The sequence below is a fragment of the Leucoraja erinacea genome, chromosome 11 (assembly GCF_028641065.1).
Source record: "Leucoraja erinacea ecotype New England chromosome 11, Leri_hhj_1, whole genome shotgun sequence".
In the NCBI taxonomy this organism is placed as follows: Eukaryota; Metazoa; Chordata; class Chondrichthyes; order Rajiformes; family Rajidae; genus Leucoraja; species Leucoraja erinaceus.
The window spans coordinates 40,070,042-40,094,499 of record NC_073387.1 but is presented as its reverse complement, the minus strand read 5'-3'; the positions used below and the strand labels follow the sequence as shown (position 1 = coordinate 40,094,499).

Below are 24,458 nucleotides of genomic sequence, written 5' to 3'. Positions count from 1 at the left end.
CAGGGCACCATAATGTTTGGGACACATGGCATCACAGGTGTTTGTAATTGCTCAGGTGTGTTTAAATGCCTCCTTCATGCAGGTATAAGAGAGCTCTCAGCACCTCGCCTTTCCTCTGGTCTTTCCATCACCTTTGGAAACTTTTATTGCTGTTTATCAACATGAGGACCAAAGTTGTGCAAATGAAAGTTAAAGAAGCCATTATGAGATTGAGAAACAAGATTAAAACCGGTAGAGACAACAGCCAAACCTTAACCTTACCAAAATTAACTGCTTGGAACATTATTAAGAAGAAAGAGTGCTTACTAATCGCAAAGGGACTGGCAAGCCAAGGAAGACCTCCACAGCTGATGACAGAATAATTCTCTCGTTAATAAAGAAAAATCCCCAAACACCTGTCAGACAGATCAGAAACACTCTTCCTATGTTAACCCAATCATTCCTGGGATCATTCTTGTAAATTACCCTCTTGAATGCAGATCTGACCTGCCATCAAGATGTATGGGACAGAGCCAACATGAAAGAACGTAATGCCTCAGTGGAACTTTGTTAGCTTATTCAAAACATAGAAACATAGAAAATAGGTGCAGGAGTAGGCCATTTGGCCCTTCGAGCCAGCACCACCTTTCAATATGATCATGGCTGATCATCCAAAATCAGTACCCCGTTCCTGCTTTCTCCCAATATACCTTGATTCCGTTAGCCCTAAGAGCTATATCTAACTCTCTCTTGAATACATCCAGTGAATTGGTCTCCACAGTCTTCGTTGGCAGAGAATTCCACAAATTCACAACTCTCTGGGTGAATTTTTTTTCCTCATTTTACTCTGAAATGGCCTATGCCTTATTCTTAAACTGTGATTCCTGGTTCTGGACTCCTCCAACATTGGGGACATTTTTCCTGCATCCAACCTGTCCAATCCCTTAAGAATGTTATGTTTCTATTTGAAAATGGACTTAAAAGTCATTAAGGTCATCTAGTAGAGATGTGCCATTGCCAAAGATCAGTAGTAACCCATGATCGCATTCAGACCCTGGCATTCCCTTGATTGAAATGGCCTTCAATTGTTTTAAACACACTTGGTGTCCTTGATAACCTAGCATACATTATACTTGGCCTTCAGGCACACTTGGCAATCCGTGAATGTCTTTGATTTGAAGTTTAGCAGCTAGTGAATCTCCCTGTTTTATTCAAGGTTTCTAGTTAGGACAAACCCTAATTGTGTTTGTCGGAATGCCGAGGCCAGCCTATTTCTTGATGAAACCGGTGACACTGAGGTATGGTCCTTCAGGCTGGATAATTTTATCTTGAACATGTTGCTGTCCACTAATGGTCAATGCAGTCCTGAAGTAGACCCTCGTCCTCCTCCGACAACTGCCACTACTTTGCCCACTCTCCCAATCAGTCCAAGTCGTCCTGCAGAGTCCCTGCTTTCTCTACACTACATGCCTCTCCATCTTCCTTCATATCATCTGAATTCGTGGCCTCAAAGCCTTCAATTCACTCATCCAATTCATTCATATACAATGTGAAGAGTAGGGGCCCCTGCACCGACCCCTCTTAGTCACTGGCAATCAACCAGAAAAGGCCCCATTTATTCCCACACTTTGCCTTCTGCCATGCAACCAATCTTACTATTGATGCTGGTATCTTCCCTCTAGTACCACAAGCTCGCATCTACTTAAAGGGCCTGTCCCACTTATGTTATTTTTTTCTACATAATTGAAATGAGGTAAGAATGTTAACAATGCTTTCCCTGCACACTTGCATGCAGCAAGTAAAGCGAGTGGGCAATCAATCAATTTTTTTTCATTATGGTCGCATCTGCAGAGCGCTCAGGTCTCAATTTGAAATCCCAACTTGATGCAAATTCAGCCCTGTCTCTGGGGACAGGTGTAGATGGTTCTGGTTTGGGAATTGTCTTCAATAATACAGAGCACAGGGGCCTGTCCCACTTGGCGATTTTTTACGGTGATCAGGTCACTGCAAAATTTACGGCGTGATACAGCGTGATGACGTACGAAACGTGGTGCTTTGTTAAGAGCCGCAACTTTTTTTGTCGCCGCTGGATTTTGAAATGTTCAAAATCTTTTGGCGACACTGATATGATGCCGGCAAACACAGAAAACTTCCATCAAACCCTGGTAATTTACTGGGGATTCAGGGTCAAATAAAGTTCATTGGTCTGAGGACTGCCAATATTTCCTTTCACCTTGCAATGCTGATGATGCTCTAAATGTTAGCAGCTGGCTATTGCTATAAAATGAGATGGACAGAACGTCATTCCACCACGCAGTGGCATAATCCATCCAGCTGTCCAAATGCTAACCAGCCAAACTGATCACACGACTGTGGTTTCACAAAACCTGATATTTGGCACAATTGTAATAATGCATCACTTTCCATTTTAAACATGTCAACACTTTTCAGAAGAAATTGCAGTGATTTTTAAAAACCCAACCTGTCTCCCCCTTCTGGTATAGTTCTTTCAACGTTAATCAGAAAGCATTCAACTTAAATAGGGGGTTATGCAAGTGGTGGGGGGTTACACAGCTTTGCTGGCACTGTGGTAGGAAATTAAGCACTTCATAAAATGCTTTCCTCTTGGCATGAGCCTTTGTTAATACTTCTGCCAAATTGTCTGGAGGTAATCAAAGACCTTGGAGAGGTCGGCTGCTGTTTCTCTACAGAAACAATAAAAAAATAGAACACACTCAGTATATTCATTTGCAAAATAACTAGTTTTTGCTCAAGGCACCATTACCTGACCGATATATTTAACAAATTATTCTTGCTGACCATTTGCATTATGAAAATGATTTAGTCTACATCTGTGCACAATACACCATGGGCTGAAAATAAATGGGGCACACATTGCTATCTAGCTCTGAGGCTGAACAACATAGCATAACCCAGGTCGTCAGTGTGTCTTGATCCAACACTCAGGCCAGATTTCTAAAGGCTAGCTTGGGGACAAATCCTTTTTTCTACCATATTGGAATGGTATATCAGAAATTACCATATCAGAAATGGATGTGACTCCCAGCCTGCGATGTCTCTTACCTTTGGTTTAGACATGCTAGGATCTCTGCTCATTGCCAAATGGGAGAAGTCCACCAACCTTCTGGCTCATGGAAGCAAATCATCTCAGAGCCAAGGTCAAGTTTTTTTTAAACTTTGATTCCAAAGAAGGTGAAAAGCTATTTTGACCACCTCACAAATCAAGTTTCAAAACCCGTTGGGGTTAGCGTTACTCTCCTCCCAGAGGGAATTAATGTTGGCCCCTCTTAATGATAAATACCTACATTGAAATAACTAAACCACCCTTGGGGAAAAATATACACCTAGAATTTGTCCTTAAAATGTGCTCGGGATTTTTAGGGCTGCAAATTGAATAACACAAGGATGAAATGTCCTTCATAGAAAACAAAGTTTCAAATTGAAAGTTTCCTGACTGGTTGCATCATGGCGTGGTACACCAATTCTAATGGACAGGATCTCTGTAAGAGGTTGCAGTGAGTGGTAAGCTCCCCAGCTCATCCAAAGTATCGCCCTCCCACCATCGAAAGCATTCACTTGAGGCTCTGCTTCAAGAAGGGCAATATCTATCATCAAGTTTCTCTACCATCCGGGCCACGTGGTCTTTTCGCTGTTACCGTCGGGCAGGAGGAACAGAAGCCTTAAGTTCCACACCATCATGTTCAGGAACACCATCAAATTCTTGAACCGACCAACACAACTCTAATCTTACCTCGGCAACGGAACAATGCTTTCCTTCTCTCTCCATCCCTTCCCCCTTCCCAGTTCTCCCACCAGTCTTACTGTCTCCGACTACATTTTATCTCTGAACCACCCACTCCCCTGACATCAGTCTGAAGAAAGGTCTCGACCCGAAACGTCACTCATTCCTTCTCTCCAGAGATGCTGCCTGTCCCGCTGAGTTACTCCAGCATTTTGTGTCTACCAGAGACTACTTCTTGCACAGCCATGGACTTATCTTTCTAATTCAGGTGGTTTGCGCTAATGTTTTGTTTTTTGCAAATGTCTTGTCATTTTCTTGGTACTGAATTGCAGAATTAATGTGCAATTTATGTATACTTTATAAGTAATTTATGTTTTGTATGTTTGTCTGAGTATATGTTTCTGAGATGCTCCTGCAAGCAAGATGTTCATTGTACTTCACTGTAAGTGTGAATAAGATAATACACTTGACTTGACCCTAGGCCCTCTAAATTTCGCTATATAATATTTTTTTAGTGTTGTGTTGGGCTAGGGCTGTCAGTACACATTTATAATGGTTAATGAATTGTGATTTCCTAAAGTATAGACATTTTATATTGATAATTATTATTCTGATTTGTTCTCTCAATATGACCACTGAATTATTTTAGTCATTTCAGATTTCATTGATATATTTTGGAAAATGGATGCCTTGAAACTCAATTGTTTAGTCTCATATTTTGTAGCCCAATGCAAATGCAATTCTTCTAATATTTAGTAAAATGTCATTACATTTGTTTCTGATTTATATCAAGCCTATTTTGAAATTAAACGGGGCACTTGTCATGGGCCACATTTATTCTCACAATGAGATTTCTGCATTAAATATGCACATAATGATGCCATACTCAGTGTGTTCCACTTGGTTCTGAACCACATCTACCCTGAGTCCACTCTACAGAACAGGTACCTATTATTACTCACTGTCTTACTTCCAGTGCAGTAGAGGAGTATACAGCGGATCCGCCCTGAGCAGTTGCTAACCTGATGCTGGGAACATGAGCAATGTCTGGCCAAGGACTGGACAAGCTAGATGCAGGAAAAATGTTCCCAATGTTGGGCGAGTCCAGAACCAGGGGCCACAGTCTCAGAATAAAGGGGGGGGGGGGGGGGGGGGGGGGGGGGGGGGGGGGGGGGGGGGGGTCATTTAAGACTGAGGTGAGAAAAAACTTTTTTCACCCAGAGAGTTGTGAATTCATGGAATTTCCTGCCACAGAGGGCAGTGGAGGCCAAGTCACTGGATGGATTTAAGAGAGAGTTAGATAGAGCTCTAGGGGCTAGTGGAGTCAAGGGATATGGGCAGAAGGCAGGCACGGATTATTGATAGGGGACGATCAGCCACGATCACAATGAATGGCGGTGCTGGCTCGAATGGCCGAATGGTCTCCTCCTGCACCTATTTTCTATGTTTCTATGTCATCCTACCATTTACTTGCCTGTTCTCCTTTGGACTGCCCAGCAGTTTTCTCTTCTCACTCACAGTGCCGATTTACACTGAAGCTCACATCATTGCTTGATACCTTCCTCGCCTATCTCCTGACCTGAAGGTCAGCCCCACATTCCTGTCTCACCAAACATCAGCCAACTCCCCTACCTGGCTCCATCTTTCTATCATCCTTCACCCCTCCACGGAATACCAATCACTTGCTGCTCCCTCTCTCACCACTCCCCCTCTTCTTATTATACCAGTTTTATCCCTCTCCATTCTTAGTTTGGATGCAGGCTTTTGACCTGAAACATCAATAGTTCCTTTTCCCCCACAGATACTGTTCAAACCATTGAGGACCACAATTCTCTTCCAGCAGATTGTTTGCGGCTTCAGATTCCAGTATCTGCAGTCACTTGTGTCCACAATCATTTACTGACATCCCCAGGCTCACTCCATAACCTTCCCACAATTGACCAGCCTTTATCTGATTCAACCTTTCTACAGCCCCTGACTCAGTGACCATACCACTGACAGCAATGAGCTCCCGTTGCAGATACAAAATCCCTGATACCATCCCCAACCAGCGATCACCAACCTCGCCATCATTGATCAAAACTGTTGGCCCACATCCTATGACCACCTCCTCACCCCAACATTCTGTATCGTACCTATTCTCTCTCCTCTGAAATTTCCCAGATTTAATTATTTGTCCATTTAGGTACAGAAGGGTAGTGACCTTACACTGGTATTAAGGCAATTTAGTCATGCCCAACACATTGGGCGATACTAAATTTTGAAACAGCAGCCAAGCAAACAGAATGGTCACTGGCATACCACATAGTGAGGGATTAACAATCCCCTGCAACACTAATAATGTTCTTTGATGGAACTTCATTTTAAATTCAATTACTAAAGAAATCACAATATTACAACTTGCTAATTAAACATCAGATTCAAACTGTGAGTAATTGCTTCTTCTAATGCAAAATATTCATAAGAATGAGTCTCTAGTCAGTGCCCTTGAGTCTCGACAAGAGCTGATAGAGTAAATGCAATGGGAATATCAAAGCATAGCTCACATTACCATAGATAAAGAAAATTGCAGCACCAATAAAAAAAATATTGCCAAGTTATAGTCCCCACCTTCCTGAATGCTTTTAATTACATTGAGTATCACCATTATATTTCATTGTTTTTTTATAGGGATGTGCCCAGATTTAGCACTAGCTAAGTAGCAATTGATTCAGAATATAATAGGGAAAAGTAAAATTTATTTAAAATCCTCCATGTCATGAATAACTTGCTTAAATATTTTCTATACAGTTTTCTTTCTTTTCTTAAAAGCTCAACTGGCCAGATCCAACTGCATGGGTAGAAGCTGTTCCAATATATTGCTCATTTCACTGGGGCAGCATGGTGGCGCAGCAGTAGAGGTGCTGCCTTATGGCGTCAGAGACCCGGATTGAATCCTGACTACGGGCATTGTCTGTATGGAGTTTGGACATTCTCCCCGGGACCACATGGGTCTTCTCCTGGTGCTCCAGTTTCCTCCCACACTCCAAGACATACAGGTTTGTGGTTTAATAGGCTTAGGTACAAATTGTAAATTGTCCCTAGTGTGTCGAATAGTGGCAGTGTACAGGAATCGCTGGTTGGCGTGGTATCAGTAGGCCGAAGGTCCCGTTTTCATACTGTATCTCTAAATTAAACCAAAAAGACTGATATTTATCCAAGTCCTCAATAATGGTTGAGAAAAGAGGGAAACATCGGAGTATATTGGACCCGCAACTTGGGTAACTATTGACCCTTGTATTTAGTGCAATGAGACCTCTGTGATTAACTTAAATCGGGGAAGTAGCTGGCCTGTTAGTTCCAAGTAAGCCACTGTGCACTTAGCATGAAGCCAAAGTGCAGGAGTAATTCAGCAGGTTCGGCAGCATCTCTAGAGAACATGGATGGATGGCGTTTTCGAATCGGGACTCTTCTTCGGGGTTGTAATAGGGGGTGAAAGCTGGAAAGGTGGTTGGGACAGGACAAAGCCTGGCAAGCCGGTGGACCAGTTATATTCTTTGGTAGATTCCAGCATCCGCAATTCCTGTGTCTCCAATGTACTTAGCAAACCAGTGGCTGGTAGAACCTAACACGTGCTGTTTTTTAAATTTGACTCTTCTTAACCCATCAGTTATTTTTTCTTACTTCCCTCATTTCCACTTTTGCCATTTAGCTTTCTTCTGATTTTCGTCTTCATATCTCTTTCCTTTCATCTTTACCTCCTCCAACTCTCTGGAAAGTATTTAAAATCAACATCCCTCTTCAAAAATTAAAAAAATAACCTAATGGTTATTATCCTGAAACATTGACTCCATTTTCCTCACCATATTTGCCGCCTGAATCTGCTGAACAATCATTGTTTTTATTTCGGCCTTCCAGTTTTCACACTGCCATCGTACAAAATTCATGCATTCTTACAGTTATGGGGAGAAGGCAGGAGAATGAGGTTAGGAGGGAGGGATAGATCAGCCATGATTGAATGACGTAGATTTGATAGGCCAAATCGCCTAATTCTACTCCAATCACATAATCTTATGATCCTTTCTATTACATTATAGCTCTGAAAATTTGTGCTATTATAACAATGTTTCACCAGAAATCTGAAAATATTTAGATACGTCTTACCTTGGCAAAGTTGAAGTGAATTTGAAAGCTTTGTCCTTCTCCTTCTACTTGCCAAACCCAAATTTTACCATTGAGTTCAGTCGTGGATTGACTGTACCGTTCCAGAGTGAAGGTACAGTGCAGATTTCTTTGACACCCATTCCAAATGTGATAAAATGGAATTTCCTGGGAAATTAAGTAAGTTGGTTGTTAATCATTGAAGCATTAAGTTAGAAAGAAAAAATATATATCATTGAGCTGGAGGTAGTCATAGAATCATAAATGTTATCCCCTGGATGGAGATCATATTGTCCACTGATTTTAGCTCTAATCCTCCACACAGTGTCTGTAGCCTTGAGATTATTATTCCTTCCAATACTTAGCCAGTTCCCTATAGAAAACTATACACAAATCTGTTCCCACTACACTACACCATGGGAACCCTACGAGACCTTTCATGGAAAGTGTATCTATTGGAGTCTACAGAGCTTTGCAAAGTGAGAATACATTGACTGCAATGGAAAAAAAAACTAAAGTTTTTTAAAGTGTCAAGGAAACATAGTGTGACCATTTTACACATGACCAACGCTGTTACTATTCATTTTAAGATCTTAATTTGACTATTTTTCAAAATGTTCTTCCAGCTTCAGAAATTCAATTTGTACTTACCACAATTTTGAAAAACTGTGTGAAATGCTTAGGACAAAGTGCTCAAAACGAATGAAGGGTGGAGGGGAAGAATCATGATGGAATTTAGGCAGATTATTTGTCATTTAAAGGCTGCTAGCGACATTGTGGGATGAAGCTAGACAAAAATGCTGGAGAAACTCAGCGGGTGAGGCAGCATCTATGCAGCGAAGGAAACAGGCAATGTTTTGGGTCGAAACCCTTCTTCAGGCTGATGTGAGGATGGGGGGGGGGGGGGGGGGGGGGGGGGGGAAAGAAGAAAGGAAGAGGAAGGGATGAAGGGCCTGTTCTAGTGCTGAACTGCTCTATGATATATGTTCTATGAACCTCACACAGCACGGTAAGTGTAGTCTTTACCAACAACTTGTACAGCTGTATTATAATGTCCCAAATGTTATAGTCGATACCATTCCCAATGAAGCCATGTGTGCTAAATGCTGTCTTTATCATCCTGTCCACCTGAACCATCAATTAAGGAACCATGCGGCTGTAAAACTGAATAAGTCTGAAGAAGGATCCGAACCTGAATCAATTTCCTCCATAGATGCTGCCTGACCCACTGAGTTACTCCAGCATTTTGTGTCTACCAACTGTAATTCTAATCTTTCCTTCCATAATACTCTCCAGGGCTCGAGAGTATTTTTGCACAAGAGATTTCCTGGTTTCACAACCGTGTGTGTGTGTGTGTGTGTACATACATATGTGCGTAGATGATATATATATATATATATATGATCATATATATATATATATATATATATATATATATATATAAAGGTTTTACTACTTTTTTTATATAGTATAATATATATATATAAATAGTTGTAAACTTTAATTTGTTTGAAAGGCTTTGTCAGAAGAATTTATCTTCTCAGAAATTTAACCTAATATCACCACAGCTGTGTTACTCAAATATCTAAGAATTTTAAATTGCTTTGCCAAACACTAATAGTTACACATGAGTGACATCTCATTTTGCCCCCACATTTTTAATTGTATTTTATGCATTGAGAAAAAAAACTGCAGGATACAAAACTTTAATTGTACTTTTCCTGCAGGTGGAGCTATCAGGTTAATGCAACATCATTAAGTGCAGTGAAACTCAATAAATGTTATGTGGCATCATATTGACCCTGTCCTCCACCTTCCATGATGGAGATTATACATTTTTCAAGTCCATCTGATTAATGCTGTCACCGCAGGCACTTTCACAGATGTAATTACTCTCCTAGCTCACCTTTCCCTCCAATCTGCAGCCATTCATGAACCTTCATGACACATTTTTTCATCACTCCTGGCAAGTTCAGTTCTTGGTCCTCACTGCTTGATAGCTGCCTCTCTCACTGTATTTATCTCTCTCAGTTGGTTTTTGCCATTCCCTGAATTAATATTTTTTCAAGCCATTTATTAACCTTACCTATTAACCTAACCTATTGCCTCCAATTTGATCATCTATCACCACTTTCTGGTTTATGATTCCACACTGAACTTTACTTTTTGAGCTACCCGGTAATTCAAAAATGCTACTATAACCTAACAAACTGTTATCTACATTCCCACTGTCCCTTTCCTGCACTGTACAAAACCTCCATCCCACCAGCCACCTCCTCCTCCCCTCTACTCCAGGTCCCATTCTGCACACGTTACCTCGTCTCCTCACACCTTATTTCAACCACAAACCTTTAGATGTTCATCTTTCCCTCCCTCTCTCTCTCTCTTCCCCCCACTTCACATTTTCCTTTTCTTTATTTTTAAACTTCCTTTCACCCATCACCTTGCACCAACCAATTTCAATATTAATATCAGTTTTATTCGTCACTTGCACATAAAGTGCAAGTGAAATGTATTTGCCAGCAACGGTACAATGAAAAAAACAACACACAAAAATACAATAAAAATTTAACACAAACATCCACCACAGCATTCATCACTGTGGTGGAAGGCACAAAATTTGGCCAGTCCTCCTCCATTTCACCAGCTGCGGGCGTCCAGGTGAATAAAAGCCAAGGTAAGTCCTTAATCGGTGCCTCCCCAACCGGAGACCGCGACTTCAGGTTGGTGTAGGCCGCAGGGCGGCGGTCGAAGATTTAAAGTTCCCGCCGTGCCGCAGCCAGAAGCACCGCAGACCGCACGGCCGGCGGTCAGAGCTCCTCTCCAGGGATCCCTGGCGAGGGACCCCACTCCTGATGGTAAGTCCCCGCCGCGCCCGGGATAGAAGTAGGCTGCGGGCCGGCGGTCGGAGCTTCGTCTCCTCCCGGGTCCCCAACGAGGGATCCCAGGCTGTGGACGCCGCGCCAGCTGGAACTCTGCAGACCACAGCTTCAGGCTGCCGCGGGCCAGCGAACGGAGTGCTCTCCTCCGGCGGGGGCTCGCCCGCTCCGTGACGAAAGTCCTTGCTGTGCCCACCGCTGAAGCCCTGGGCACGTCTCCGGGAAAGGCCGCGCCGATCCTTGCTGTTAGGCCATGGAGGAGGCGACCAAAGCAGTTTCCCCCTTTGCCTCTCCAGCTTTTGCAGGAGAGAAGGGAGCTCCAGATTTTGGACATTCTTTCTATCAATTTGATATCACCTCTGAATGTAATCATTCTCATTTTAAGGTTACTTCAACTTATTTTAGGTTTACTCATCAAATTAATTAAATCTTTCAATCATTTTAAACAGTTATATAATTTCATAATTGTTAACAGTGAATGGAATACAACATCAGTCCCTAGTAAAGTAAAGTAAAGTAAAGTAAAGTAAAGTAAAGTAAAGTAAAGTATCCTTTATTGTCATTCAGACTTCAGTCTGAACGAAATTTCGTGCCTTGCCGTCATAACATAGAATAAAACAACAAAACACACAATAAACACAAATGTAACATCCATCACAGTGAGTCTACCAGGCCCTCCTCACTGTGATGGAAGCCAAAAGTCTTAAAGTCCTTGTCTCTTCCCTCCTTGTTCTCCCTCTGCATTGAGGCGATCCAGACTTCTGATGCTGTGACCCCGCCGGGTGATGGTAAGTAAGTCCCACGGCCGAATCCGAGCACCGCGAATGGGCCGGTTCAAACTCCGCGGCCTGGGGTGGACGAAGCTACCGAGGCTGACACCCTCCAGTCCAGCGGACGAAGCTGTTGTTGCCGGAGCTCCGGAGAACCGGTCACCAACCTGGGACCTGCGAGCTCTCAACATTGTCGTCCACTGGGCCAGCAGCCGAGTCGACTGGGCCCGCGGCCGAGCCTCCGAGTCTCCGAAGTCGGGTTGCTGGCGCCGCAATGCCATCTCAGCCCCGAAGTTGGCCAGCCGCACGCTAGCAGGTCATGGCTCTGCCTCCGGAGCCTCGAGGTCGGTCCCAGTTGGAGGTTTCCAGCTCCGCCATTAGGCCTCAGTGCAGACGTAGATGGAGATGGGGGAATATGACAAGAAAAGGTCGCATCCCCCCCGAAGGAAGAGATTAAAAACAAGTTTCTCCCACCCACATGCACAACTATAATAAACTGAAATAAACTAAAACAACAGGACAAAGAAAACAAAATTCTTGTTCAAATTCTGCACTGCCTCAAAGCTAATATCCCGGAATGGCGGGACTGTCATATGCTGAGAGAATGGAGCGGCTGGGCGTGTACACTCTGGAGTTTAGAAGGATGGGATGGAGTCTTATTGAAAAATATAAAATTATTAAGGGTTTGGACATGCTAGAGGCAGGAAACATTTTAAGAATAAGGGGTAAGCCATTTTGAGCAGAGATGGGGAAACACTTTTTCACATAGAGAGTTGTGAGTCTGTGGAATTCTCTGCCTTAGTGGTGGTGGCCAGTTGTCTGGATAGTTTCAAGAGGGAGCTAGATAGGGCTCTTAAAGATAGCAGAGTCAGGGGATAGGGGGAGAAGGCTGGAACGGGGTACTGATTGGGGATGGCCAGCCATGATCACATTGAGTGGTGGTGCTGGCTCAAAGGGCTGAATGGCCTACTCCTGCACCTATTATCTATTGTCTAAAATGGTACCCGGACGTAGCGTCGAAGGATGAGAAGCCGAAGCAAAGAAGTGGAAGCCAAATAACTAAACGGAAACGAAGCCGAAACGCCAAAAACCGAAAGCATACAAAGCTGAAACGCCAACTAACTGAAAGGGTGGAATGCCTAAAAGCAAACTGAAAGGGCGGGATGCCTAAAAGCCAACTAACCAAAAGGGTGGAATGCCTAAAAGCAAACTCACCGAATGGCCGCTCTGCCGAAAAATAACGGACATGATGTCACCGGGGGGCGGGACTTGTTAGTGATTGGTCCAGACCACCATGCCCATCACATCACTGGCCGATGGAGATGGGAGGGTGGGGGTCATTTTCCCACAAAAGCCATAGGTGACTGGGCACTCTGAACCTGAGCACCAAGTTGTAAGCGGACGAAGGAGCGCATCCCTCGGGTCAGCCCCCACTCTCCCACAGCCATGGCCAAGTCCGCCTTCCGCCTCATCTCCCCCGGGCAGCCGCACTGTGACGGGCTGTGTGTCGGCAGCAGCGGGTGAAGCAGAGGTGTGGGACAGGCTGGTCCCTCCGCCCACCCGGAGTCACTGACCGCGATGCACCGCCATCGGACCCCAACCCCCCCACCAGGGTGATTCACCCCCCCCACCGACCTCGGACCCCAACCCACACATGGGGTGATTCACCCCCCGACACCCACACATGGGATAATTCACCACCCAACACCCATACCGAGTGATTTACCCCCCACCCCGGCTGCGGGCACAGACGGCTCGGGGCATTAGCAGCCAAAGTAAATTGCGTTTAAAACATGGACACACACACACACAAATTCCCTGGTGGGCCGATGACAAGTGTGCATGACAATGAACAATTTTATCTCCTCCCACTCTCCCCCCCACCCCTCGACAGCAAGAAGCATGTTTTATTTATTGTTTAAACACAGTAATACCATCTGGTTGCCTTCGTAACGCACACAAGCTCAAAACACCAGATAATCTGCAATGTGTTTTAACCGAAGATGGACACAAAAAGCTGGAGTAAATCAGAGGAACAGGCAGCATCTCTGGACCGAAGGAATGGGTGGAGCTTCAGCCGCTTACAAACTTGGTGCTCAGGTTCAGAGTGGCCAGTCACCTAAGGCTTGTGTGGGTAAATGTCCCCCACCCCCCCGTCTCCATCGGCCAATGATGTGATGGATGCGGGGGTCTGGACCAATCCAGACGTCACACCCCCCACACCCCCCCCCCGGCAACGTCATGTCCGTTATTTGACTTTTCGGCAGAGTGGCCATTTGGTGAGTTGGATTGTAGGTGACGCAGCCTTTCGGTCGGTCAGTTGGCGAGTTCAGCAGAGCGGTCCCACCCCTTTCGGTGAGTTTGCTTTTAGGTGTCCCACCCTTTCGGTTAGTTGGCTTTTAGTTATCCAACCCTTTCGGTTGGTTGGCATTTCGGCTTTGTACGCTTTCAGTTAGTTGGTGTTTCAGCTTCGTTTCCGTTTGGTTATTTGGCTTCCACTTCGTTTTGGCTTCTCGTCCTTCGACGCCACGTCCGCACACGGTCTAAAATGGTCTTTGGTGATGCCTAAAACTGAACACAACTACATAAATGGTTAACAAGAGCTTCTTATAGCTACAGTTTAAATTATATTCTGTGCACTATCGACACTGGAGAGGGAGACAAATGTTCCAATAGCTTTTGTAACTAGTTTATCTCCCACAGTTTGATGATTTTGCTATTTGCATCAATTAATTTCACCGCCTATTCACATTTCCTAGCTTCTCACTATTTTAAAAATACTCTGATCTTTCTTCGTGCAAAGTAAATAATGTCACACTTCCTAAAAATTAGCTCTTTCTGCACACTGTGCTAACTCTCACTTAATCTGTCAATTTCACTTTGCAAGTGCTCCAATCCACTGAATTTATTAAGTCACGTACCCTGGTGACATGATTATACAGCTCTCTATCCTTTCATCTCAGTCGTTTATGAGTGTTGTGAAAAACTTATGTCTTAGAGCAGATCCCTGGGGCACACCAATATTTACAATTGAGTTTGACAAAATATTTGTTATTTCCACAGTCCTTTTTCCATCAATCTTATGTGCGACACGTTATTGAATGCCTTTAGAGCATTAATAGATTACCCATTATCTGTATTGGGAATACAAATGCCTGTTTTTAACTTACGCGTCTTGTGCAATAATGTTTCAAATCGATTTTACCTGATAGCTGTCCAGCAGCTTACTAGTCCAGAGCGCCCTTTGTATGTCATGTATGGAAAGTCGTAAATTGTGATAGCTGTCTTTAAAGTGAAGAATTTTAGGCTCATCTAAGAGTTGCCCTCCAAGATGTCTCTCCAGTTGCATTACTTCCTGCATGAGAGAATATAATTAATGATAGTAATGAATTAACAGCTTTGAAATTATATTCAACATCAATTTAACTATGCTTAAGAAAAGTCTTCATTGCTTCAACATAAGTCATAGGAGCAGAAAGGGTGGCATGGCGCCAGAGACTCAGGTTCGATCCAGACTGCGTTGCTGTCTGTACGGAGTTTATACATTCTCCCCGTGACCGCGTGGGTTTTCTCCGGGATTTCCGGTTTCCTCACAAACTCCAAAGACATACAGGTTTGTCGGTTAATTGGCATCAGTAAAATTGTAAATTGTCCCTAATGTGTAGGATAGAAACATAGAAACATAGAAAATAGGTGCAGGAGTAGGCCATTCGGCCCTTCGAGCCTTCACCGCCATTCAATATGATCATGGCTGATCATCCAAATCAATATCCCATACCTGCCTTCTCTCCATAACCCCTGATCCCTTTAGCCACAAGGGCCACATCTAACTCACTCTTAAATATAGTCAATGAACTGGCCTCAACTACCTTCTGTGGCAGAGAATTCCACAGATTCACCACTCTCTGTGTAAAAAATGATTTTCTCATCTCTGTCCTAAAAGACTTCCCTCTTATCCTTAAACTGTGACCTCTTGTTCTGGACTTCCCCAACATCGGGAATAATCTTCCTGCATCTAGCCTGTCCAACCCCTTAAGAATTTTGTAAGTTTCTATAAGATCCCCCCTCAATCTTCTAAATTCTAGCGTGTATAAGCCAAGTCTATCCAGTCTTTCTTCATATGAAAGTCCTGCCATCCCAGGAATCAGTCTGGTGAACCTTCTCTGTACTCCCTCTATGGCAAGAATATCTTTCCTCGTGCTAACGTATGAGGATCGCTGGTCGGCGTTGACTCGGTGGGCCAAAGGGCCTGTTTCAGCGCTGTATCTTTTATCTAAGCTGAACTAAATTAGGACATTAGGCCCATCGAGTCGACTCCACCATTCAATCATGACTGATCTATCTTTCCCTCACAAATCCATTCTCCTGCCTTTTCTCCAAACCCTTGATACCCTCACTAATCAAGAACTGGCAACAACTGGATTTTTTAATTTTTTAAATGAAACATTATTTTTAAATGGGTTCATACAATTAAAATGTTGAGAAAAGGAAATTAAATATGCATGTGTTAAACAAAAGGCTGGTTAAAGTCAAGAAGAGTTAAAGTAAAATGTAAGTATAAGGGAGCTAAGCAGGTAGTTCAGAGAAGAGGTCAAGAAAATGGCTGGAACATAGACGTAGCTGGAAGGTGGACTGGGTAAGAAAGATAAAAACAAAGAATTGGGACAGGCAGCATCTCTGGAGAGAAGGAATGGGTGACATTTTGTGTCGAGATCCTTCTTCAGACTGAAAGTCAGGGGAGAGGGGGACTAGAAATATGGATGGGTAAGGTGTGAAAACAATAGATCAGAGCAGACGTTGATCAAGGAGACATAGATTAGTTCATCGTCAGCTGAGGGGGAAGGTGACAATGAGGCACCACAATTAGTAGATCAGTAGTGATAGTAGTAGTAGTAGTAGTAGTACAATACAATCATACAATAATCCTGATTGTATGCCTCTTTGTCACCTTCCCCTCAGCTAACAATGGGAGTCAGAGCAGAATCACGGGACACAAAGATGATGCAAGTGAGGGATCCATCTATGACAGCAGGGGAAGATACCGTGTTTACAAAAGAAAGAGGACATCTCGGATAACCTGGAATGAAAAGCTTCATCTTGGGACCAGATGCAGTGTAGTCAGAGTAATTGAATGGATGGGATAGCGTTTTTGCAAGACACGTGTGGGAGGAAGTGTAGTCCAGAAAACTGTGGGATTCAGTAGGTATTTAGTAGATGTCAGTCGATAGTCTATCCCCTGTGCAGAGTAAGGTTTTTGTAAGGTGTCCTTGAGACTCTTGAAAGGCGCCCATTAATAAAATGTATTAATATTATTATTAGAGACATCAAGAAAGGGGAAAAAAGTGTCAGAGATAGTCCAAGTTAATTTGAGAGCAGGGCTGAACTTTGTGTTAAAGTTAATGAAATCAACAAAATCAGCAAATTCCCCCTCCACAGGTACTTTCACCTGCAACCGCAGGAGATGTAACACCTGTCCCTATACCACTTCCCTCACCTCCATCCAGGGACCCCAACCTCTGTCCCTGGTGAGACAGAGGTTCACATGCACCTCCTCTAACCTCATCCACTGCATCTGGTGTTCCCATTGTGGTCTCCAGTACATCAGCAAGACCAAGCGTAGACTCAGCGTCCATTTTGTCAAACACTTGTGCTCGGTCCGCCCAGGCTCACTAAATTTCCCAGTAGCTAACCATTTTATCTCCTCTTCCCTTTGCCTTACAATTTTTCTATCCTGGGCCTCATCAATCCTGAGTCAGGCCACGGGCAAACTAGAGGAACTGGACCTCATTATCTGCTCGGATGGCTTACAACCCAACGGTATGAACATTGAATTCTCTAATTTTAGGCAACTTCAAACCCCCGCTACCCATTCTTCCCCTAACCTCTCTCTCCCCCCTCCTCTTACCTTTGCCCCACCTGACCTTGCCTCTTCTGCCTTTTTATCTCTGGCCTTTGTCTAACTATCTTCCTATCAAAAACCACCCTCACACATATCCAAGTACTACCAGCCAGGTTTTGTTCTGCCCCTTCTCTCTTCCAGCTTTCTTCCCACTCCCCCTTACAATCAGTCTGGAAAAGAATCCCGACCTAAAACATAACTTATCCATGTTCTCCAGAAATGCTGTCTGTCCCAGTGAGTTAATCCAGCACTTTGGTCATAAGGCCTAAGAAAGACTATTTTCTCCAATAAATTTCTCTTCTCACTCTTATATTATATGCTATCTGTGCCTTCATAGCTCTTCTTTAAATTATTTAATCTGCAAATCGAATAATGAAAGCAGAAAGAAACAGGCCTGATTGCTTGTGCATATACAGGGTATTAATAAGTAATAAGTTACTGCTTACCATTAAACAGTCATATGGTTAACATGAGTATGGTTGATTGTTTCCACATAGTTTAATAGTTTTCACATTGATCTCTGGGACAATTTTCCTTAATTAGACATTCACTGTCTTTCTTACTAGGTTGTGAATGATAACTGAGTGAATGTGCAATGACAGTGGAAAGTAATAACCTATTCAGTGCTTAAAATTCTTGAATTGTTTGAATAAATCCCCAAAGAAACACAAATGCTCCTTTCTGATTCTTTTTTAATTGCTTTGAATCAGGATAATAAGCAGCCAATTTCTCAAATGGAATTATAGATAATAGCTGCCTATTGTGTCATTCACTAAAAAATGTTCCAAACTAAAATTAAACTTTAAAATGCAGCTGTAAACTTCAGCTTAAATTTAAATATGTAGCTATTTTTTGCTGCAGGGCTCTTCCAAATTAGTCTCACAGTAACACCTCCTCACTCCAACACAATCTTGTAGGATATCATCCGGGCTGCCTCAGAGTCACAAATGTCATCGTGCATTGTCAATGACTTTCATTCTGCAGTCAGATCAGGTATGGGACTGCTAGCTGATGATTATACAATGTTTAATTTGATTCATTAATCTGGAGGCAATGAAGGAGTCCATGTTCACCTGTGACATTCAGTCAAGAGCTGGTAAAAGGCAAGCAAATACAACAATGAGCATCTCCAACCAGAGAGAGTCTAACTATTTATTATGCACAGCCAGTGGCGGACTGGGTCTAAAAATATTGGTTGCCAGGAGACAAAGGGGGCAAACTTCATCAGGGGCCCACTTGATATAGGGGGCTCACTTGCCATCGGGCAAGCTGACACCCTGGCCAGTCCGCCACTGTGCACAGCATTCAACAACATTACCATTACCTAGACCCCCATTATCAATATCTTCACAGATACCTTTAGACAGAGGTGCAAATGGATCAACCAGTGGCATGGTAGAGTTGCTGCTTTACGGCAGCAGACAACCGGGTTGGATCCTGACTATGGGTGTTGCCTGTACAGAGTTTGACCATGCGGGTTTCTCCAGGTGCTACGGTTAAGGGCCTGTCCCACTATGGCGACCTAATTTGCGAGTTTGGAAGAGTTTGTACTCGCCACAAACTTGCAGCATGGTCGACACATGGTCCTAGGAGGTCACTGCAACTCTCCTTCATGCTCGAGAGAAGTTCCCACATACTCGTGGCCTCAGTTTGGTAGAGGAACATTTTTCAGCATGCTGAAATATTTTCCGTGAATAAAAATTGGTCGGCATGGTTCTTTTGAACTACTAGTGCAATGGTAGTGGGGTCGCCATGTAGTTATACGCAGTCGAGGTAGCCGTAGGCAATCTCCTTTGCTGACCGGGCATTTTAATTCGCTCATTGGAGATTTCAGAACCAAGGAAAACCAACTGGTAATGTTAAATGGCCGCTTAACTTTATTAAAAGTTGTCTGGCTTCTTAAAAGTGTCTCTATTCCTTCTCCCCCCCTCCTTCCTCCTTCTCTCCCCTACTCTCCCCTACTCTCCCTTTCTCTCCCCTTCTCCCCCCACCCCGCTCTCTAAAGGACTTACTGTACACTGTGCTAGTAGTCTTTTACCTTCCTGTTCATCGCGGGTGTGAATTTTAGACAGCGCTCCCCCACTTTCCCTGGCCCCCGCCTTTGTGATGTGTGTGTGTGTGTGTGTGTATGTGTGTGTGTGTGTGTGTGTGTGTGTGTGTGTATGTGTGTGTGTGTGTGTGTGCTGATGGTCGATCCAGCTAGCGGGCTTATGGCTGACAGTCGATCCAGCTCGAGGTTTTTCAGGGGAGTGCCCTCGAGCTTGAAGGTCGAAGACAGTTGTTGAAAAGTTGCGTAAGTGGGACAGGCATTTACCTCCCACACTCCAAAGAATGTACAGGTTTTGGAGGTTAATTGACTTTGGTAAAATATATGTAAATTGTCCCTCGTTTGTAGGATAGTGCTAGTGTATGGCGATTGTTGGTTGGCACGGACTTGGTGGGCTGAAGGGCCTGTTTCCGTGCTGTATAGTCATAGAGTCATAGAGTGATACAGTATGGAAACAGGCCCTTCGGCCCAACTCACCCACACTGGCCAACAATGTCCCAGCTACCCTAGTCCCACTTGCCTGCGCTTGGTCCATATCCCTCCAAACCTGTCCTATTCATGTACCTGTCCAACTGATTCTCAAATGATGGGATAATCACCGCCTCAACTACCTTGTGTTGCAGCTTGTTCCATAAACCCACCCATAACCCTATGTGTGAAAAAGTTACCCTTCGGATTCCTATTAAATCTTTTCCCCTTCACCTATGTCCTCTGGTCCTCAATCCCCCTACTCTGGGTAAAAGACTGTGCATCAACCCGATCTATTCCTCTCATGATTTTGTATACCTCTATAAGATCTCCCCTCAACCTCCTATGCTCCATGGAATAGAGATCCAGCTTACCCTATCCCTATAGCTCACACCCTCAGGTCCTGGCAATATCCTCGTAAATCTTTTCTGAAACTTTCTAGCTTGACAATATATTTGTGTTCAGTTCTGGTGCCCAGAACTGAACACAACATTGTAAATGCGGTCTCATCAACGTCTTATACAACTGCAACATGACCTCCCAACTTCTATACACAATACTCTGACTGATGAAGGTCAAAGTGCCAAAATCTCTAAACTAAACACATAATTACTGTGGTTATTAGCTCAAAGATGAACTTCCTGCTGTATATAACCATATAACCATATAACAATTACAGCATGGAAACAGGCCATCTCGGCCCTTCTAGTCCATGCCGAACACTTATTCTCCCCTAGTCCCATCTACCTGCACTCAGACCATAACCCTCCATTCCTTTCCCGTCCATATAACTATCCAATTTATTTTTAAATGATAAAATCGAACCTGCCTCCACCACCTCCACTGGAAGCTCATTCCACACAGCTGCCACTCTCTGAGTAAAGAAGTTCCCCCTCATGTTACCCCTAAACTTCTGTCCCTTAATTCTCAAGTCATGTCCTCTTGTTTGAATCTTCCCTACTCTCAGTGGGAAAAGCTTATCCACGTCAACTCTGTCTATCCCTCTCATCATTTTAAAGACCTCTATCAAGTCCCCCCTTAACCTTCTGCGCTCCAAAGAATAAAGACCTAACTTGTTCAACCTTTCTCTGTAACTTAGTTGCTGAAACCCAGGCAACATTCTAATAAATCTCCTCTGTACTCTCTATTTTGTTGACATCCTATGGTTCACCATAGTCCCCAAAGGTTCCTACAACTATAAGGAACATGTTAAGAGGGTAGTATATTGCTCGACATGGCCCAAGTGATTGTATCTTCAGCAACTCGTAAATGCTAAACATCATCCAGCACTCGTGAATGGTTCTCCAAGCATCATATAATTTACAAAATCCATTGCAAGGTCTTGGATAAGGTTATACTGATATTAACTATTAAACCTTTGGTTTCTACCACTGAGAAGAACAAAACATAACAGTAACACTACCATTTGCAAATCCCCTTTCAAATGCTACTCCATTCTTACTTGGAAAAAAATCACAGTTACTTCATCAGCACAGGGTCTAATTCTTGTAATTTCCAAAAATACTGAGGAAATGTTCATCAGAAAAAAAAAATCAGTGGCTCACTATCACAAGGGCAGTTAGGGGTAAATAATACATATGATATTCTTAACAATTCTTAAGCTATATCCTGACTTCAGTTATCACCGGCACTCAAAATGGCTATCTTATTTCATTCCTAATTGACCTACATATTATTTTAAGATTAAGATTTAGGACTCTGGATCTGCCTGCCAGAGGAAATATTTTCTCTGTATCCAAACTACCGAATGTCCATGACATTTTAATGGCTTCAGTTAAATCACAAATAATAGACAAACAGATCTAATGCCACAACATACAATTAAGATCTTACATATACTGAACCCTGTAGACTTCTTAATATTTCATGAGGTTTCAGTGCAATTTAGATTGGATAGACTAGGATTAAGAAAGGGTTTGAATAACCAACAGCTCTTTTTGGGGGCAAGATATTAATTTGGATTTTTCAAGTGTATTCACCAGTCTTATCTTATTTTATTGCTTCTTTGAATAGAAAATCTAATGTTTCATTTCAAATTCAATTCAATCTGTTGAATGTTTAGAACTGATAATTCTCCCTTTACACCTTCCTCTTCCATAGCACCCCTCATCTCCTCACGATGGATTTCCTCTAAGGAGCCATTGATAAATCCACAGAATATTGGCCAGTCTAGTGTCAGGGATTATTTTCTCACCATGTGGAACAAAGACAGTGAAGGTCTTTCATTGTATCTTTTTTCAAAGTTACCTCCTGAGGATGTTTGCCCTTCTACAATAGCAAGTCAGAAGGAGTCAATCACATCTGAGAAAAAACACAAAATGCTAGAGTACTTTAACTCAATGGATCAGACAGCATCGCTGAAGAACATTGATAGGTCGGGACCCTTCTTCTGCCAGCATCTGCAGTTCCTTGTTTCTCAATTACATCCTGACAGAAGAACCACGTATAAATGACAGTGAAATACCAACCACACCAACATGACAGGATTTACAGTGCAGTTCTGGATGTTATCTTGTCTGCATTGTTTAATCCTGCTGAGCTAACCCAACATATGTGCTTATTACAATTAATCATAATTAATATGATTAATATTAATATCACTCGGTTTATCTAAATATATGGTTAATTGTTTACCTTCAGTGCATTTTGCGTATCTTCCAGACAATAGACCCGTATGCTATATTCCAAGGATGTGCATGTTCCTGGTGCAAACAGCACTAGCCTTAGACGCTTTGCTGCAGTTGTGTTCAGTGATTCACCGACCAGTGTGTATTTACCCAAGGTTTCAGTAAATATGTGGGACATCTGTCCATCAAGCTGGCAATAATAGGGATTAGATGGGATTTCTTGCCCCAAATGTAATACCTCCTGAGGAAAGAAAGACAAAAATTGTTATGATAAATGCATAATCTTATTACCAACCATACAACTGCATTAAAGATAAAGAAACAAATTGCTAGTTTAACATGCAGCACACCAACATGGGACTTTATTAATGTCTCTGATAATATAATACTATATTTACCATGAAGTAAATCGTGCTAGTGACAGTCTTCCTTCTATGCTAAAAGCATATAATTCTTAATATTTAATGCTCTCTGAAGGGGTTAGCAAAGCAGCAATTAATTGACGGATCCTTACTTCTTTTGGGGGTTGTTTCTATAATCCATAAGTAGGATTAAATCAAATAACACTTTAGTGCCAAAATAATATTTTGCTGGTTAAGGAATCTTATTTGTTATTTTGATTCCAAATTCTCATCCATTACATTTTATTATATGTAAGAAAGAACTGCAGATGCTGGTTTAAATCGAAGGTAGACAGAAAATGCTGGAGTAACTCAGCGGGTGCGGCAGCATCTCTGGAGAGAAGGAATGGGCGACGTTTCGGGTCAAGACCCTTTTTCAGACTGATGTCATGGGAGGGGGTGGGACAAAGGTAGAATGTAGGCAGAGACAGTAAGACTAGTGGGAGAACTGGGAAGGTGACCTCCACCAGACTGAGGCCAGGCAACAATTCTCAAACACCTCCTCCTACATATCCTTGGACCATGACCCCACAGACCAGCACCAGGTCTTAATCTCAAGCACCATTACCGATTTCATCACTTCTGGCTCTCGGCCCTCGGAAGCCTCCAACCTTATCGTTGGGGAAGTCCAGGACAAGGGGTCACAGCTTAAGGATAAGGGGGAAATCCTTTAAAACCAAGATGAGAAAAACTTTTTTCACACAGAGAGTGGTGAATCTCTGGAACTCTCTGCCACATAGCGTAGTTGAGGCCAGTTCATTGGCTATATTTAAGAGGGAGTTAGATGTGGCCCTTGTGGCTAAGGGGATCAGAGGGTATGGAGAGAAGGCAGGTACGGGATACTGAGTTGGATGATCAACCATGATCATATTGAATGGCGGTGCAGGCTCGAAGGGCCAAATGGCCTACTCCTGCACCTAATTTCTATGTTTCTATGTTCCCCAGCCCCATACAGCCCGATTTTATCTTCTCCCACAAATCCACAATCAGAACTGTCCTGGCAGACCAATTGTTTCTGCTTGTTCATGTCCCACCTAATTAATTTCCACATACCTTGACTCCATCCTAGCCCCCCTGGTCCAATCCATCCCTACCTATTTCCAAGATACCTCACATGCTCTTCGTCTCCTCGATGACCTCTGTTTTCCAGGCCCCCACTCCCTCATCTTTACTCTGGATGTCCAATCACTCTACACCTCCATCCCCCACCAGGAGCCCTCCGTTTTTCCTCGACTACAGAACCAGCCAATTTCCGTTTACCAATACTCTCCTCCGCCCAGCAGAGCTGGTCCTTAACCTCAACAACTTCTCCTTCGAATCCTCCCACTTCCTCCAAATCAAAGGCGTAGCTATGGGCACTGGCATTGGCCCTAGCTATGCCTGCCCTGTTGTAGGTTACGTCGAACAATCCCTGTTCCAGGCGTATTCTGGCCCTATCCCCAAACTCTACCTCCGCTACATTGA

General features: G+C 43.2%; 1 protein-coding gene across 1 annotated transcript in view; it reads right to left on the bottom strand.

The window, feature by feature from the left end:
* The window catches only part of unc5a (unc-5 netrin receptor A), a 416,817-nt gene that overhangs the window by 16,350 nt on the left and 376,009 nt on the right, over positions 1–24,458 (bottom strand). The window contains exons 12-14 of the mRNA XM_055643076.1: positions 22,601–22,834; positions 14,737–14,886; positions 7,886–8,050 (exon numbers count right to left, since the gene is read on the bottom strand). Of these exons, the coding sequence (XP_055499051.1) occupies positions 7,886–8,050; positions 14,737–14,886; positions 22,601–22,834 (549 nt within the window). The remainder of the gene's footprint in view (positions 1–7,885; positions 8,051–14,736; positions 14,887–22,600; positions 22,835–24,458) is intronic.